The following is an 18,882-nucleotide window of genomic DNA, read 5'->3' as shown; positions in this document are numbered from 1 at the left end:
TACATTTTTTATATTTAAAATGAATATTTATCTTGTCTTTGATTATGTTTATCCCCAGTTATTTACACGAATTTAAAAATAAAGTTTTAATAAGTTATACTTACGCAAAACTATTTGTAATTTTGAATTTTAAATAATATACATCAATAAACAATACATCATATATATAAAATATTTGACAAGTTTTTGTCAAATATTTTATAATATAATATAGATATATAACTGTCAATTATTCAATTAATAAATAAAAATCAGTAAACATGCGTCTTATTTTAGGTTCAAAGCATCATAAATAAAAGTTTGCTCCAAAGTCGTTTTACGTTGAAAAAGTTTCGGTAATCCATCATCTCCTTCAAGAAAATAAAAAAATAAAAAAAAATAAAAAAAACAAAAATCAAGAAAAATTTCAAGAAACCGAAACAATAATGGTGGTGTAGGGCTTGCCAGATTAAAACCTTCCCCAATCTCTCAATTTCCCCCTTTTTCAAAGAAAGCCCTCACTGATTCTTCCTGCTCATCATCCTGTTTACACTTCTTCTTTTCTTTTGATTTAATGGATAATAGCAGATTAGAAGAACCTATTTTCAATCCTGTTTAAGCATCAAGTTCTTTAATCCCCCAAACTAATTTGGGTTTTCGATTCTTTTCGTGTTAGGGTGTATACATACATGTTGTTGTATCTATAGATTGGTGAAGTGTGTATATGCACATTTGTTCGAAAACCCATTCGATTTTCTCTCCCCATTAATTCATTCTTTCAGCTTTTTCCATCATCAATTCCTAGATCAAAGCTCATCACCATCAATCATCTATCCCTGCTTCTCCACTGCGTGTTTAGGTGTGTGTCTGTGTGTGAGAGAGATATATATACATACATACATATACATATATATAAAATGGGAGTATGTGGATCGAAGGAACAAGGGTGTGTGCGAGTTGGATTGGGTTCTGGAAAGAAGAAACAGCATGGAGATCGAGGAGATGGAGAACCGATATCGAGAGTTCATGGAAGAAGAAGAAGACGATTGGGGAGGAAGAAGACGAGTGCTGGCACTAATCGTTATTCATCTCGTAGCAAAGTTGACCCTTCTGCTGATATCTGTAATTCCATGGATCGTTCTATTCGAAACCCTACATTTCACGGTAAAATTTCACAAAATCCCCAAATTGTGTTCTTAAATTAGGTTTTCCTGTTTTTCCAAATTCTTGATGACCAATTACTGCAAAAAATTTAGAATCATATGATTCGAATAAGACCCAATTTCTTCTGGTAATTGATTCTGTTTTGAAGCATTTGATTTTGATCAGGAAGCACAGAGTGGTTTGATACTGCAGCAGGGATTGAGTCTGATGGTGATGAAGATTTTTACAGTATTCAAGATGGTAAGAAGTTTTAGGCCATGGTTGGCAACCTTATTTTTTGACCTTATCTGGTAAACCCAGGGGCTTTTTGGTCATTTTGCTGTCATGTAGCTTATTGCTAGTTCTTTACCAAATATGAATACTTTATTGGATGACATGCAGCAACCAAACAACTAGCTAACAGCTAGCTTATTAAGAGTATCCACAATAAGGCTTTTTTTTGACCTTATGGAGAAAAGCTTGGGGCTTTTAGGTCATTTTACTTTGTCATCTAGCTTATCTAGTTTTATCAAATATGAATACTTTATCAACTAGCTTATCGGCTGATTTGTGATTTATTAAACAACAACCGGCTTTCAGCTACGAGCAAGCTTATTGAGAGTGTCCACAATTAAGGCTTTTCTTTTTTTACCTTGTTGTAAAACCCCGGGTGCTTTTTGGTCATTTGACGTTGTCATCTTGCTTGTCAACTAGTTTTAACAAAATATGAATATTTCATCGATTAGCTTATCATTTGATAGATAACTTGTTTAATTAACAACTAGCTTTTCAGCTAAAAACTAGCTTATTAAGAGCATCCTCAAGGAAGGCTTTTTTGACCTTATTGAAAAAAGTTTGGGGCTTTTTGGTTATTTTACATTGGCATCTATCTTATTAACTAGTTTTTACCAAATAGGAATATCAGCTCACAGGTAACTTATTAAGCAACAATTAGCTTTTCAGCTAACAACTAGCTTATTAAGAGCATCCACAAGGAAGGCTTTTTTGAGCTTATTGAAAAAATCTCGGTGCTTTTTGGTCATTTTATGTTGTCATCTAGCTTATCAACTAGTTTTTACCAAATATGAATTCATTATGAGCTAGCTTATCAGCTCACTCTAACTTATCAACCAACAACTTCGATTATTAAGAGCATCCACAATGAAGGCTTTCTGAGAGCTTATTAGCTTTTTGTCCACCTCACCTTTGTGAAAAAGCTGCCAAGATAGAATTTTCTTTTTTTTTTGCTTGTACCTGCACAAGCTTTGAATAAGCCATTTTGCTTGGCCACCTAAGCTTTGGGTCCCACTTTATTGGAAAAACCTCTATTAATAAGCTCTCCCACTGTGGATTGCTTTAACCAACAGCTAGTTTTTCGGCTAACAGCTAACATGTTAACCAGCAACTACCTTATCAGCTATTTTGCCAAGCATAAAAAAACTGAAAAATATTTGACAATCACTGACTTTCTTCTTGACAATTTCCCAGATGTTGTATCTCAAAGCAGTTCCATTAGTGCATCAGTAACTCCAAGAGTTTCCGATCATGTCAATGGCGCTTCCTTCTCTACGTCTGATTCACTAACGAAGCCGGGTGAACTACCAACTAATGAAACCTCTGTTGGATACGATAATGGAACTAACATTTTTGGTATACAAAACAATTGCTTGCCGTGTCTTAATTGCACGACCTCCACAGACGTAAAGAGCAAATCATCATGTTCAAGTCCTCCAAGTGCAAAGAAGAAAGTTGCTTCAAGACTTTCCTTCAAATGGAGGGAAGGGCAGTCCAATCTTTCCATATGTAAGACTCGTGCTTGCTTGTCCAAACGGCTGAATGAATTTTTATGGGATTTTATTATCTTAATTCGTAATTGCTTCTATTTATATTGTTGTTGCTTACTTATATCTAGTTTCTCAAGTTCAGCATATTTGTGTCTTTTTGTCTTTCTATTTGTATAGCTATTGTTAGCAGCTTAATGAGACTCACAACTTATAGGTCAGCTATACATGACTGTTTGGTAGTGGCTTAATGATATAGAAAGTGGCTTCTCAGTAAGCCTCTAGGGGGAGCTTTATGTAGAAAACCAAGTTTTTTTCTTACTCGCCCCTCTTAATTAAAAAAACCTCATTCCATCTTTGAAAAATCCCTCCCAGACAAAAACCTTCTCAATCTATACAAACAGATTAATCCATACAAACAACTTTATTCATACGAGACTTAATGTAAAACCAACCAAACAACCCCAAGTTGGTAACAGAGAGACCCTTACTCGTATTTAGATTTTCAAATTTTAGCATTTTTGTGTTCACACACTTTTCACTAGCCGGGGGGTCTTCATGGAAACAGTCGCTCTACTTTTTAGGGTAGAGGTCAGGTCTGCGTACATCTTACCCCCAAATACCTTACTTCCGGGTGGGATATATTACGCTTGTTTGGTTTGGTCGTTGTTTTAATTCCCAGTTATACTCTTTTTGGTTTCAGTGTCCCCAAAAGCTATTTTGCAAAGACCCGTTGCAGGCTCTCAAGTTCCGTATTGTCCGATAGAGAAGAAAATGGCGAATTGTTGGTCACCGCTTGATCCAAGTACTTTTAAAGTGCGGGGACATAATTATTTAAGGTATAAGTTTCACATTAGATACATTTATCAAAATCCTATGCTCTCAACCTCACTCGTTTTCAAATATCTCCTTTGTTTGCAGAGATAAAAAGAAAGAATGTGCTTCAAATCGTGCGGCTTTCAATCCTATTGGTGTTGATGTGTTCTTATCTTCCCGTAAGATTGATCATATTGCACGCCTTCTTGAACTTCCTAGAGTTGAATCATCCGGAAAAGTCCCTCCTCTACTTGTTGTAAATCTTCAGGTATCTACCAAACGAACTCGGTATATCCCTCTAGGAGGTGGGGTCGGGATAAGATGTACGCAGACCTGACTTTTACCCAAAAAAAATGAAAAACTAAGGAACACCTTGGTAACCGTTCATCTGAACGATATGCGCATGTGGATACAAAGTAATTTGTCCGGTATGTGCATAAAAACCAAGAAACAACTTCAAATTACTTGTATGCACACGTGTATACCGTCGAAATGAATGATTACCTAGGTGTTCCTCTGTTTTTCATTTTTTTGGGGGTTTTCCCCTGAACCTCCCTCTAATACTCTAATCAACCATCTCATAGCCTCCCAAATCTCATAACCTTTAACTCGATACAAGAATGGATATTTACCAAACCAAACCAAACAAACCCAGTATATCCCATCCGAAGGTGGGGTTTGAGGATGGTAAGATGTACACAAACCTGACCTCTACTTAGTGAGGTGGTTTTCGTGAAGACCCCCGACTTCTGAAAAGCATGATAAAGAGAGAATAAGTTTTGGAAAAACTGGTTAAAAGTAAGCAATAACGAACAAATAGAACAAGGATGGATATTTCTTAGACTTGTATCAAAAGCCAGTCTATATTGATGCAACCTATTTGCAAATATGAATCTTTAGACCATTTTAGTGTTCATATTTCTTCTTACATATCTTTCTTTATCAGATACCGTTATATCCGCCTGCATTATTTCAACATGAATATGATGGAGAAGGGATGAGTTATGTTCTATATTTCAAGTTGTCCGAAAACTATGAGGAACTTCCGCTCCATTTTCAAGAAAATATCAGGGTAAGATGGTAAACATTATATAGAATTCCCTAATCTTCTTAGTTTGCTTAACTGTGTATTCATTTATAGCAAATCTCCCACACACACATATATATATATATATATATATATATGTATTTATATGTATATATATATTTAACAGAAAATGATCGATGATGAGGTGGAAAGAGTTAGAGGTTTCCCGGTAGATACTATTGCACCATGCAGGGAAAGATTAAAGATTTTGGGGCGGTTGACAAACTTAGAGGATCTTCAATTGAGTTCAGCTGAAAGGAAGCTTATGAATGCTTACAACGAGAAACCTGTCCTCTCACGCCCCCAACATGAATTTTTCTTGGTAAATCTACTTCACTTGTTTTTAATTCGACTTTACGTGATTTTGTTATTCAAATTATTATAAAAAAAATTTGATCGAAAATTATGGCCCTCTTTTAAGTAACAAAAAGAACCCACAAAGCCTATGTATGGCGAACTAGCTGTTAGCTGATAAACTAGTCTGTTTGGTAAAAACTAGCAGATAAGATAGATGACAAAGTAAAATGACCCAAAAGGACATGTTGAAAAAGTTATTGGACAAATATAACGTGCATAATTGGAAAAATAGGAAAAAAAAAGTCCTTGGAGCTTATTGAAACACTAGCTTAAGGCTAATTAAACGGGGCTTTTTCAATAAGCTCAAAAAATAAGTTAGCTTATGGTTGCCAAACATGGCCAAAATGTCTTCGGTTTTCCTCCTTTTGAGGTGCCAAAAATGACCTCTTTCTCGTTGGTTACATTATTTGTGCTTCTGTTTTTCGTATGCAATTTCAAGTGAGGGTCATGGTAATTGATGGTTCGTGTGATTCATCGTTAAGTAACAGGATAATTGAAATTGTGCAGGGAGAAAACTACTTTGAGATTGATTTGAACATGCACAGATTCAGTTACATCTCTAGAAAAGGCTTTGAAGCATTTCAAGATAGATTAAAGCATTGTATCTTGGATTTCGGGCTCACCATCCAGGTCTATAAACGTATACTTTGTGTATATATATATATATATATATATATATATATATATATATATATATGAAAACCACCAAAAAAATGGAAAACTGAAGAACACTCTGCCAACCATTCATTTGTACATTATGCGAATGTGCATAATAGTAATTGAAAACGTTTCTTGGTTTCTATGCATGCATGCATATCGGATAAATTACTTTTATGCATATTTGCATACCATACAGATAAATAGTTATCATGGTGTTTCTTAGTTTTCCATTTTTGTGGTTTTCCTCTGAACCTGAGTCTATATATATATGCGTGTGTGTGTATGGTTCAGGTTCATGAGAAAATGACAAAAAAGCGAAAAAATTGAGGGATACCCTAATAGTACTAACCATTTATCTGTCCGGTATGCACATGTACATAAACACGCAGACGTGCATAGAAATCAGAAAACATCTTCAATTACTCATATGCACATGTGTATACCGTACAAATGAATGGGTTATTAGGGTGTTCCTTAGTATGAGGTTTTCCCCTAAACCCCCCTCTCTCTCTCTCACACACACACACACACACACTCTCTCTCTCTCTCTCTCTCTCTCTATATATATATATTATACTGGGTTTGTTTGGTTTTTTTATGTGCGCCCTTAAATCAAAATTTGTTGATTTTGGTACAGGGCACGAAACCTGAAGAATTGCCGGAATGTATTTTATGCTGCCTTCAATTGAAAGAAATCGATTACGCCAATTACAAACTACTTGGCCACTAATTCTACATCAAACCCTCTTAGAACTCGAAGGTCCATAACCTATCTTTTCTTGTTTATTTCATACGTATACGCATCTTGAAATTATATATGAAATTACATCGAGCTTTTTAGAATACTTTCCCGAGTGTACAGCCTATAAAACTAGATTGTTTTCGTTTAATTTTCTTCTATATAACGAATGTAATCTGTTATAACGACTTGCATCTTATTTGGGATTCCGTCACTTCAAGAACATAATAAAGATTCGCCTTTTTGGCATCCCGTATAGGCTTTTTGATTCGTTAAGGATGTGTTTGGTATACTGACAGCGTTTGGTAAGTCTTTTATATATTTTAATTAGTTTATTCAAAATACTTTTTATAACAAATTATATGATTAAAAAGTTTTCGTCAAGAAGATTAAAATGATGTCAACATAAAAAGTTTATGTAGTTTTTTTTATTCTACATTTTCTATATTATTTTTTATTATTAATATTTAATAAATTACATAAATTAATCAAAATATTGAACCCGTATAAAAAAAATATTTTGAAGGCAATAAACTGAAAGTTAAAAAACATAAATACAATAAATTTAAATTTAAAGAATGAATAAAATGTAAAGAGGGAAGCGTATTTGATATTTTAGAAGAGAATTAAGTTATATTAGTAAAATATATGTTTGTTTCATGGGGTGGGGGTGGAACATGTCTGTTCCACTTTGTTTCACTATGTTCCTGTTTGTTTCACATAAAAATCCTGTCAAACGTTAAACAATGATCTATGTTCTGTTCAGTATACCAAACGCACCCTAGATGTTTGAGTTCCAAGTTTACCATTTAGAAATATGAAATGAATGTTGGCATAAGAAGCCCCGGTTGGAGAAACCAAACCAGTCAAACCCAGTATATTTGATGAGATGTAAGCAGACTTGACCTCTATTCTGAAGAGTAGAACAACTGTATCTGTTTAGATACTACATATATAACTAGAAAACTAGACTAGAACCACGATAACCAATGTGCCGATTTTGATAAATTGAAAGTTTATTCAATACTCGGAGTATCCGTCCAAGAGCTGAGGGAAGTCCATCTGCATTTCGCGATCTCGGTTTAAGATGGATTCCACAAAAGAAACCGAAGTTGAAGCAACTTCTAAAGTGTTCTTTGACTGATCTACCCCTAACCCATTGTAATTATTCGGGTTTTCACCGTTTGTTGAAACAATCCCTAGATCAGGCTCGTTCGTGCATTCTTGTTCTTGGTCTCCGATGAGATAGTCGCTCCAAATGGAGGGAGAAGATGGTAAATTCACTTGGACCTTGGTTGCCGGTGATGATGTAGAAGATGAGGCCGCTTCATTGATGACTTGAAAATGAGCGGTGAGGAGGTTCATCGGGTCCATTGTGGTCAACGAACTGTCAGCACGCGAGAAATCTGAGGGTTCGTGATGTCGGTGGTCGGAAATCGTGGTGTTTTTTGGGATGATCTCGTTGATGTTTCCATAATCGGAAAGAAGTTGACGGAAGGGCTTGTGGGTGATGGGATCGATCCCCATTTTAGAAAGCTTCTTCTTCAATTTCGTGTTCCAGTGATTCTTGACGTCGTTATCTGTTCTTCCTGGTAGTTGCTTCGCTATCAGAGACCACCTAAAGATACAAGGCAAAGAGATTTACGGAAAACCTGTTGTTCTACGTTTGTTGCGACAATTAGACCTGAGACTGAACTGGTCATTATTGAATAGGACAAAAATGCATTTTGTTTTGTCCCACCAAAATAAATGGAATTAAAATCATTGAGATGAGACAAAATTGGTAAATTATTAAATTGCCCATGTAAAATTAACATTCTAAAACCCTTCACAATTCTTACCTGCTTATCTCACTCTTATTTGTCCAGTTCAGTACATGAAATAACAAAAACTTGTTGTCCAGTTCTGTGTGACAATTAGACCGAGAGTGGAATCGACTGAGTGGAACAAAAATGCATTTTTTCCGTCCCACTAAAATAGATCAGCAAAACGGGACAAATTTAGTAAATTACTAAACTACTCATGTCATATTAAAACTCTAAAACCTCCATAATTTTTTCAATCCACCTACCTCACTGTCACCCGTCCAGTCCTGTTTCATTCCGTCGCGTTTGCACGACATGACTAGACAGTACAATCAGACTAGGATTGGACATGGTTGAGTAGGACAAAAAACTGGAAGATATGACAAACTTAGTAAATTACTAAACTACCCATATCATATCAAATCAAAAACCTAAAACCTTCATTTCATCAACCTACATCACTCTCGTTCGTATAGTCCAGTCTAGTGAAGAAAAATAGAGAGAATAAACCTACCTGCTACCTATAGCTTGATGATAGCGCAAAATGAGATCTTCTTCATGAGCGGTGAAGCTATCGTGCTTCAGATCAGGCCTCAGATAATTCGTCCATCTCAACCTGCAACTTTTCCCACATCGATTCAAACCTGTACAACAATACATGCACACAGTACAACCCATCATAAAAGATGAATCAAAACCATGTTGTGAAAACTGGGAACATGAACTGCGGCCACTGAGTTAATTATGACTGCCATCTTACAGTAGCAATTTGTCGGGATTAGTCTAGACATAACCCATAACACCCTTCCAACAAAAAAAAGGGGAAAATCACCTGCTTTTTGAGGAACCAAAGTCCAATTGCCAATGCCATGGTTAGCAACATATGCAAGAATCTTGGCATCTTCTTCGGTTGTCCATGGACCTTTCTTCACATGTGATTTATCGCAACATGGGGGCCGTCTACCCATCGGAAAATCTTACACACAGTGGAAGGTGTTTTTACACACAGTTAGATATAGATGGTGATGGGTGATGCAATGGTGTACATATAATGGAGAGATGTGAAGAAACCATTTAACAAGTGCCAAGGCAACAAATGCATGTAGAAATGGCTCCTTTTGATGAACATTTTGCATGATCTCTTCATTCATACTTAACATGATATCAAAAATATTAATCTCTCTCTTTCATGTGCTTGGTTCCTCTTGAATTTACTATATCAATGCCTTTTAAAAGAAATCGAATTCCTGACGCAGTAATGTTATGATGACTTGTATTTTATGCAATCAAAGCTGTATATTACTCTGTGATTATGTTCGAAGATCCAAATTACCAAGAACCTGCTTTGTGTGAAAGCCGATGAAATGAAAAAGAAAGTGTGGATTTTTCTGTAAACTGCATAGCTTAGAATGACAGTCTACAGTTAAACTAACCCAGTATATCTCACACAAAAGTAGAATTGCAGTAGATTTTAGAGACTATACGCGTCTGACAACTAAAACCAATGTTTGGTTTTTCCTAAATGATGACATTCTGGTAAAAAATTATTCTCCTAAATAATCCAGATCTGGGTTATTTAGGAAAATAATATTCTCAGTTATTTCTTCTAAATCCATGATCATCTGACAGATTTTGAGACATTCTTGTTCAGGTCATAAGGCGTGCATTTAAAGAAAATCTATCAGAAGATGTAATAATGACCAAAATGCCAGTCTTTTCTACAGATAGAATCTCCATGGCTCAAAACAAATGAGGACAATATAGACATTTGTGGTTTCCCTTTGTAAAAACACTTGAACAACTTACATATCTCTTCTCGATATCCCTACGACTCCGATGGGAAATATGAAAACAAACACGCGAAAACTCTAGATATATAGAGACGGGAAACCTGTATCTAATACGACTAACGTGTTCCTAACACGCTTTGCAGCTTTTCCTACAATATCCGAGACCACGTTCTTCAGATCCCACCATATAGACGGGATTCTTTTGGCATTCGCCAGTAGCAGCCCACGTCGGGCAGTTCACGTTTAAGTCCGTGCATTCGTCGCTTGTGGTATCAGATTTGTCGAAATTTCTGACGTGGATCCATTTAGTTGCGGACCATTTCTCGCCTTCGATAACCGGGCAGCTTCCGTGCAGGCTCAATACGTCGGTTGTGGCATTTGGGTGGAGGCTAAAGAACAGCAAAGCATCACCTTTTTTCGGTTTCACTGCAAATTTTTTGAAACTGAACCATTCAAGAAAGATTCAAACAAAATCTTGATTCAATTATATCTTCAATAATTTCCATTTTGTTGCTGCAAACCAACCATCATTTGAGATGGAAACGGGGCGGGTAGTGCATCTCCCGCCCCCAATGGTTTTGGGAAACCGGAAACCCGATACCCGTTCAGGGGCGGGTAATGTCATGTATGAAAATAAACCCCATCCCCCAACCCCGTATGTAAATTTTCATCTCTAAGGAACAATAACCAACACATAGTAATCATAGAACGAAAAATGAGTAACAAAAGATCCCGAGTTAAAATACCCATCACTCGATGCTCAATAGCCACTGCCAAGACTTTCCGTTTTCGGTTGCGGGGTACTTTTATATATTTGACAAACATGGGCAGGTTTATTTGAGAACCGTAACTATTACAAGAATCATGAGAACCAAATATTCATAATGAATATGTATTGTGAATATTTATTCATTATGAATATTTACAAACTGCAATTTCCATGGACTAGAAAGCATACCTGCATAACCCCTTTTAGCACACTCAGACCAATCCTCATTAGCTTTTGGTTGAGATTCTTTTATCTATAAATATGGCAAGAAACATCACAAAACCAACCAAAACAAACCCGATTGAGAACCATAACCCGTAAAAACCAAACCAAACCAAACCAAACGAGCACAATATATCTCCCCAGAGGTAGGATTCGGAGGATGGGATGTACGCAGACCTGACCTCTACTGAGTAGAGCGGTGGTTTCCGCAAATGAGAACCATAATTAGTATTAATTACCAAATAAAGCATACCTCGGACTCAGGAAACACCGTCTCCCCACCTTTTTGTACATTAGATAGATACATAAGTACGGTGGCAATCCTGTGACCGCCCATTGCTTGATTGGCCTTATCATGGAAGTAGTCCCAATGTGGCTCGTATTTTTGACCATTTTCGTAATGCAATATTTGCATAGACTCTCCGTTTTCTACCGGAAGGAACGTCCATGCAGAAATTCTTGATTCAACACCGGCAACCACTTCATCCTTCAAAGATCCGTAGGTGGCTATCAGTAAATCATAACTTCCTAGTTTCCAAAAAAGCTCAAAATGGAATCTTTATAATTCTGTCATTCTACACAAATATATATATATATATATATATATTGGAGAATCAGGGCATCATGTGTTATTTCATATGATCATTTTCCTCTGTGGCTAGAATTTAATCTAGTGATTAACATTTATTCGTTTCACAAATGCGAAACTTTTTTGCGTGTTTGTGAAACAAAAAGTACATGTAAAAAAGTTCCACATTGTGAACCGAATACAAATGAAACAAACACATTGTAAAACAAATATATGTTAATCAATATATTAAATATTATACTTGGATGAAAAAATATCATGTGAAACAGAACCATAAGGTAAAGTTCTCATGGATCTCACAAATTTTAGAGTTCTCAAATGATTAAGCCTCTATATATACACACTTTTAGGCGAGTGCTTAAGGATGCAACTATGCCACAGGCCATATTCAGTAATTTCAAGAAATCTTGTGACGTAAGTTTTAGAATGTACGTCATGATGCTGGTAACCATAGGTATCCGGACCAGCTTGATCCCACCTCCAGGACACTTGAAGTTAACAATCAGGCGAACTCTCTCGGCACAGAGAGGACTCAAACTAGTGACATGGTCTAACCGGTACCAACTCAACGGCATATAAAGGTGAAGCCTTGGAACCCCTCTCCATAGGTCGTCAATTCGAGCCTCCTCATGACCATTGTGGCCATGGGATTAGTCGAAATGCGCACAAACTGGCTCAGCCACCCACAATTACCAAGAAAAAAAGTTCTGCTGATTTCATTTATTCGTCAATCTACTTTCAACCTGCTCTAAGAGGAGCCATTGTGATGTTATATCTCTCACCAGCTTTAGATCACTTGGTACAAGTTTGTTTATCTTTCCATATCGTTATAAACCCTTCAGTCGTGTTCATATGTTTGACATATAAGAGGTCCAGAACGAGCTAAAAACGAGCACATTCCATATAAATCCAAACAAATTGACTGTCGTTGAGTTCTATCATTTTCCCATTTCAACTTACACAAATTATACCCGGTTGGAAGTTTGCAGATGATAATAAGAGCATAGATATCACATATGCTATCTACTGTTTTTATATATCGTCAATATTAAGCCAAACTAGACGAACCCAATATATCCCAATTGAAAGCAGAGTTTTAAAAGGGGTACGATATACGCAGGCCTTACCTCAACTCAACCACTAGGATCGAGAGGTTGTTCCAACCAAAAATCTTTTCAATCTATACAAACAACTTTATCCATACAGGACTTAAACAACCCCTTGATCAAAAACCAACCAAACAACCCTAAGAAACATAATTCCCATTGAAACCAACATAACAAATTCATGAAAAAATCTTTCTAGAAATCAAGAGCTAATCATGCAACGAAGATTTCAGCTGACCTGAGCTTTGTTAAGAAACATGCCGGAGCTTGTTCGAACCTCACTTTCAATACTCTTTCCAGATTCATTATCGGCAACCATCGATTTCTCGAGCTTATCCTTCGCCTAATTAGCCAAAATTCAATTCAAATTACCAAATACAACAGATTCCCGAAACTCACAGAAATTTCGCATTCTCAACATCTCCATAAAACAACAAACACAAAGCCAAAAAAAAACCCTTGAATTCAATGAAAAAAATAAATAGTTGAATACCCACCAATTGAATTAGGTGATCGCACTCTTCGTCTGTTAAAAAGTTCCTATATAAAAACGCCCTGTACAAATTACAAACTTCAGCCCTTCTATTTGTGTTTTTTGCACATAATCAAACAACCAAAATTGAACCACAAATCATTCAAATCAAACCTGGGATGCCACGAAATTTGGGTGACTCGAGTGGGATCAAAAGGGTGGCCATACGAATCACCATTCGGCAATCTGATCACTGACCCACGTCTGGATGAATAAACACATTTGGATACGATAAGTAATTCGTCAAAATTAAGTCAATAGTAAAAGCATTTGGTCAAAATAGATACATTTTCCGTAAGTTTGAAGACTGGATTGAGAAATCAGGCAAGAACAGAAGAGAACAGATGAAGTACGAGAGGAGTAACAGCCGAAACCCCATGATAGATCTTCGATAAATCTCAAAACCCCTTGATCCTTTTCAGGAATTATTAGGGTGAAAAAGGGGTTTATATAACAGTTTTGATGGAAACTTGACGACTAACTTTCTGATCTGAAGATGAATGAAAGAACCAATTTGGGTGATCAAGAAAGGCAGGTGCATTTAAAGTTTAGACGGGTCGGATCACGTTTCGACGCTTGAAATGGGCGCCCACTGGATTCAATGGCTTCAAGAACATGAATTCAATTCAATGTCTGGTTTGGTACGGAAGAAAAAAATTGGCAAAACGCTTTTGCTTTTTAATTTCCAGTTGTAGCTCAAAAAATTAAAAGGAGTAAATTACGTTTTAAGTCCCTATAATATTTCAAGTATTTAAAATTTGTCCCTATGGCTTTTGAAACTGCATTTTTAGTCCTCATAGTTTGCAATTTTTTATTATTTATGTCGTTAAGAGCATCTCCAACAAATTATTCAAAATTGGAGAAGTAGAAGTTAAAAAATTTAAAAACAATTTACTTTTATAGAATGTTATTTCTTTCTCCTACACGTTTAATTTCAAGCATTTTCATTTAGAGCTGTAAACGAACCGAACGTTTAGTGAACCGTTCGGAGGAAAGTTCGTTTATGTTCGTTTATTTAATAAATGAACGAACATAAATAGTTTTTTTTTATTCGTTTAGTTAAACGAACGAACATAAACAAGAGTCTCGTTCGTTCATTTATGTTCGTGAACGTTCGTTTATATATTAAATTTAATATATAATCTTTTATTTATTTAATTTGAATTCAAATAATATTTATTTAAGTTTTGACTTTTTAGAATTTATTTAGACTTAAATTTTATTATCATTTAGTCTTATTTGAAGTTTTTAGCATGCTAATGAACGAACATAAAAAACACGAACACACCTGATTTATAAACGAACGAATACGAACACAAAGATTCCCGTTCGCTTATCATCCGTATTCGTTCGTTTGTTCGGTTAAGTAAAACGAACGAACATGAACAAGCCTCTGTTCATGTTCGTTCGGTTCGTTTACAACCCTATTCTCATTAGTAAAAGTAATCATTGAAGAACGTTTTGAAGAATCTGTTGAAGATGCTCTAACTCGTGTAGAGATGGACTTTCTTTTCTCCAATATCACGTACCAACCAGATATAATTCGCATGCAAACTGATATATCATGTACAAACCAGTCGTACATGGTACCAACAGTTTCGGTTGGTATATGTTGGTACTGATTTTGTACCAACTTCGAGTTACATATATGAAAACTTGCTAGTTTATTCAAATTTTGAGCTTCTAAGTAACACATATGATGTTTAAGAATTTTTAATTACAAGAAATAAAGCATTCAAGTGTCCAAAGAAAATAGTTAACGTTACAATGTTTAATATTGGACAAATTGCATGAAAAAATAACGTATTGTAACTTGATCCCTATTTTGGGTAACGTACATTCAAAACTTCAATTTTGGTACATAAGATGTAAAGTTTTAAACATTTAAGTATTCAAGTAACCGGTTGAAACATTAATTATTTCTTCTAATAAACCACAATACATAAAAACTAATTTTAGATTAAGATATTCATGTCAGCAAATAATATTGAGTTGGATACCACATCACTCGCCACATCAACATGGTAACCGGTTAATGCTTCAACCGGTTACCCGGGTACTTAAATATCAGGTACCAAAATGGAAGTTGAATCAAGTTAAAGTACATTATTTTTTCGTGTAATTTGCTCCACAACATAAAAATACAAAAACTAATAAATAACTATACTACCGTGTTATGCGACTTCTTATACCATATACCAACCAAGTTAGTATATCTGATATGATATTACCAACCGATTGTAATTGGTACAGTTCGTGCAAAATTGCTACCCTAAACTCGTACTGTCCTACCTGTAAGTATGAGGGACCAAAATAATAATGAAATGTAAATCACAAGAAAGAAAACAACAATAAATTGTAAGTTACAAAGACAAAAAAAAACAATGAATTGTGAATCATAAGAACGATAAATTGTAAATTGTGTGGATGAAAATCAAAACTTCAAAAATAAAAGGACTAAAGTAGCAAATTTCAACAAACTACAAGGAGAAAAAACGTAATTTATTCAATTAAAACAGAAAGAAGGAAAAAGAAACGGTCAATACATTCCACACGGTTTTTGTTTTATTTTTTTAGAATTAATATTCTCAAGAATAGCATATTTTTGTTATTTTATTTAAAAATAATTATTATTTTTAAATAAAATAATTATTATTTTTAAATAAAATAATAATTATTTTTAAATGCAAATTATTCTTGACTTTTAAAATTTTATTAGTTAAAATAATTGCTTTATTAGGTTTTCGGTACAAATTAGTTTCGACTCGTTGAATTAAACCATATCGAAACCGAACGTATTCAATTTTCTTACGTATTTAGGAATCATTTTATTAGTTATGGGATGTTTGGTTCACATAATAAAATTTGATGGAATTGAAATCCATCAAAGAAATTTGACTTTGAAAAAATTAGAATGAAATTTGACCATGCATTTGATTGGTGGGAATTGGAATGAACTCAAAAGAATTGTAACAATCGTCTTTGTTTAGATTATCGCACCCATCACCGCGCCCACACCCTACCAATCACCATGTCACTATTGTCGTCATCACAGCTATCACCCCGCCTCATCCCTACCCAAACCATGCCCCACCACCCCAAACCTCGCCCCACCCCTGCTCTATAGGTGGGGGTTGGGTGAGGCAGTGGGGGTGGGGCAGTAGGTGGCAGGGTGGTAGCTGTGACGACTACAGTGGTAGGATGATGGTTAGTGGTGGGTTGGAGTTAGGGTTAATGATTATCTTAATTATATCTTATATATTTAAAATGATGTTTATCATTTATTTGATTATGTTTATATGCAGTTAATTACACGAATTCAAACATGGAGCTTTAATAAGATGTACTTATGCACATTCTACTTGTAATCTTGACTTTTAAGTAATATGCATCAATAAACAGTCATTTATGCATAAAACATCGTTTTTAAGAATTTTTATCAAATGTTTTATAATATAGTATAAATTATACTTCTTTTATCCCAAAATAAATGTACATAATAAAAATGGCACATAATTTTAGAAAAATAGAGCTTTTACACTCTTTAAATAACTAAATGACATTTTTACCTTCGATACTAAAGAAAGAAATTTTTTTCATCTCATAATTAAACGTATAATAAAAACTAAAATCTTAATTTAAAAATAAACACTAATTTTAAAATAAATAAAATTAAAAATATGGTCAATAAATAAGTATATATATATATATATATATATATATATTAAAAAAGGGGAGATTTTTGACTTGTTTTTGTCAAAAGTTGAATAGTGGGCTCATGTGATTTGTTCCTACCCCTATGATTTATTTGTCTAGTTTCCATTTCATATACAACATATGCAAAGATTTTGTGTGGTCCACTCCAACAACAAAATGTTTATGGATAGCGGTGGATTCGGGATTTTTATTGAACGAATGTATTTTTAAGGTGGATTAAAGGTCGTAAAATTACATTTTAAAGTCAACATGGTTTGATTCAAAGAAAAGTCGGTTCCGTCTATTTTTGGAATTAAAGTACATTTTTTTTCAAATGGATTTGATCTTTTGAGCAAAACGCAGAACTACGTTTTGGACTTAAGTTTGATGTTTTTTAGTTGAGTTCCACTGAGGGAGTTTTCATTTGAAATTTTGGTTGGGATTTGTTTAAGTTACTTGGTTGATTTCGCCAAACCTTTTCGGGGGTTTTGGTTGATTTTGAGGAAATTTTCTGTCTTTTTTAAGTTGATGCCTCTGGTATTCCAATACCATGGAACACCCCTTAAAGTTTAGCGTGTGTGTATTTTATACAATGGTACAAAAAAAAACTATTTGCAAAAATCGGTTGAGGGGATGCATGGACCCCCTGGGTCCTTCTTTTTTGTGTGTGTGTGTGTGTGTGTCCTAGCCCAGGACTGGACGGAGGACACCAAATGGATCAATTGGGACCGCTGATTAAAAACCGGTTACAAGTACCCTTAAAATAAAACTATAAAATTTACAATAAAATATATTTGTTAAGTGTGTTTGATTGAAAATCAATTATAAAACCATAATAAAACGTTCTTTTTTAAGTGTATTTGATTGATCTAATTAGATATTTTAAAGTCTATTAAAATAACATTAAAATATTTTTAAAAACTTATCAAAAAGAAATTTAAAAAAATATATAAAAAGTAAATGTTTTTTTAATATAGGACCAGTTTGGGCCAGGCCCGGCCCGTGACCGGTTGCCGTAACCGGTTACAAGTACCCTTAACGGGGCCTTAGTATTTTCGACGGGACCAAGACCAGTTATGAGAATCACTGTTCCAGCCCGGGACCGGATTTTCGCTATCATTAATTTTCACCCAAGATGTTAATATACGCAAGATGAAAGACACCTTTAAAACATGTTTGGTAAATATAAGCTAACTTTTTTTTTTTTTGAGCTTATTGTAAATATATGTTTGGATAAACAAAAAGTAGCTTATAAGTTAGTTTATTGAAACGCTACTTGGAGTAGTTTATAAGCTAGTTTTGGATAGACCAAAAATAGTTTATAAGCTAGTTTATTGAAACGCTATTTGGGGTTGTTTGTGTTTACCTCTTAATAGTTCCATTAAGAGGCAGCCTCTGAATCGCTAAGAGGTAAATCATGTTTGACAAAAAAAAAATATGTCTCTTAATGGTTTTAAAACCTTTTGAATGATTTGTATCTTGGGCTTTCTTTAACTATTCAGCACCCTAATTTCATTCTGACTAATTATCAAACAATTATTTCATTTTGCACTATATTTTAAGGGTCTCTTAATCATTTTGACCACTTAATCATTATGCATCAAACCGTTCAGTAACTGCCAAACAGTCCCAAACATCAAAGCAGATCGACTAAAATTTTAACCATTTTATCGATTAAAAAAGATAACAAAAGCGGATCGACTACGTAAAACTACTTGAACCCTCTTTGAGAATATCATACATAAACAATATCAATGCTTGAATGACGAAATTCACAGAGTATTATTCCTATAGTGGTGCATACGGTAGCA

The 18,882-nt window shown here is 34.8% G+C and overlaps 3 protein-coding genes across 4 annotated transcripts; 1 reads left to right on the top strand and 2 right to left on the bottom strand.

The window, feature by feature from the left end:
• Positions 1-414: 414 nt before the first annotated feature.
• Positions 415-6,818, top strand: LOC112513828. 2 transcript variants are annotated; one of them, XM_025120197.1, is made up of 10 exons: positions 415-1,143; positions 1,309-1,383; positions 2,611-2,715; positions 2,821-2,925; positions 3,607-3,742; positions 3,825-3,987; positions 4,666-4,791; positions 4,934-5,128; positions 5,671-5,793; positions 6,461-6,818. In XM_025120197.1, the coding sequence occupies exons 1-10, from the start codon at positions 897-899 to the stop codon at positions 6,551-6,553; spliced, it is 1,368 nt and encodes a 455-aa protein (XP_024975965.1). In that variant the 5' UTR covers positions 415-896; the 3' UTR covers positions 6,554-6,818. The 2 variants fall into 2 exon arrangements, with proteins under 2 accessions (XP_024975965.1, XP_024975964.1); XM_025120196.1 differs by having other exon boundaries at positions 2,611-2,925.
• A 764-nt stretch (positions 6,819-7,582) lies between these two features.
• LOC112513742 (transcription factor MYB35) lies at positions 7,583-9,335 on the bottom strand. The gene is made up of 3 exons (XM_025120094.1): positions 9,200-9,335; positions 8,882-9,011; positions 7,583-8,180 (listed from the first exon to the last, which is right to left on the bottom strand). Exons 1-3 carry the CDS (start codon positions 9,333-9,335, stop codon positions 7,583-7,585), a joined length of 864 nt encoding a protein of 287 aa, XP_024975862.1.
• A 713-nt stretch (positions 9,336-10,048) lies between these two features.
• Positions 10,049-14,041, bottom strand: LOC112512397 (probable prolyl 4-hydroxylase 7). The gene is made up of 7 exons (XM_025118338.1): positions 13,663-14,041; positions 13,490-13,579; positions 13,341-13,398; positions 13,082-13,186; positions 11,402-11,635; positions 11,116-11,179; positions 10,049-10,583 (listed from the first exon to the last, which is right to left on the bottom strand). The coding sequence occupies exons 1-7, from the start codon at positions 13,752-13,754 to the stop codon at positions 10,285-10,287; spliced, it is 942 nt and encodes a 313-aa protein (XP_024974106.1). The 5' UTR covers positions 13,755-14,041; the 3' UTR covers positions 10,049-10,284.
• Between the last annotated feature and the right edge of the window lie 4,841 nt (positions 14,042-18,882).

This window comes from Cynara cardunculus (genome assembly GCF_001531365.2).
Source record: "Cynara cardunculus var. scolymus isolate 2C chromosome LG 5, CcrdV1, whole genome shotgun sequence".
Lineage (NCBI taxonomy): Eukaryota > Viridiplantae > Streptophyta > Magnoliopsida > Asterales > Asteraceae > Cynara > Cynara cardunculus.
This window is presented reverse-complemented; position numbering and strand designations above follow the sequence as displayed.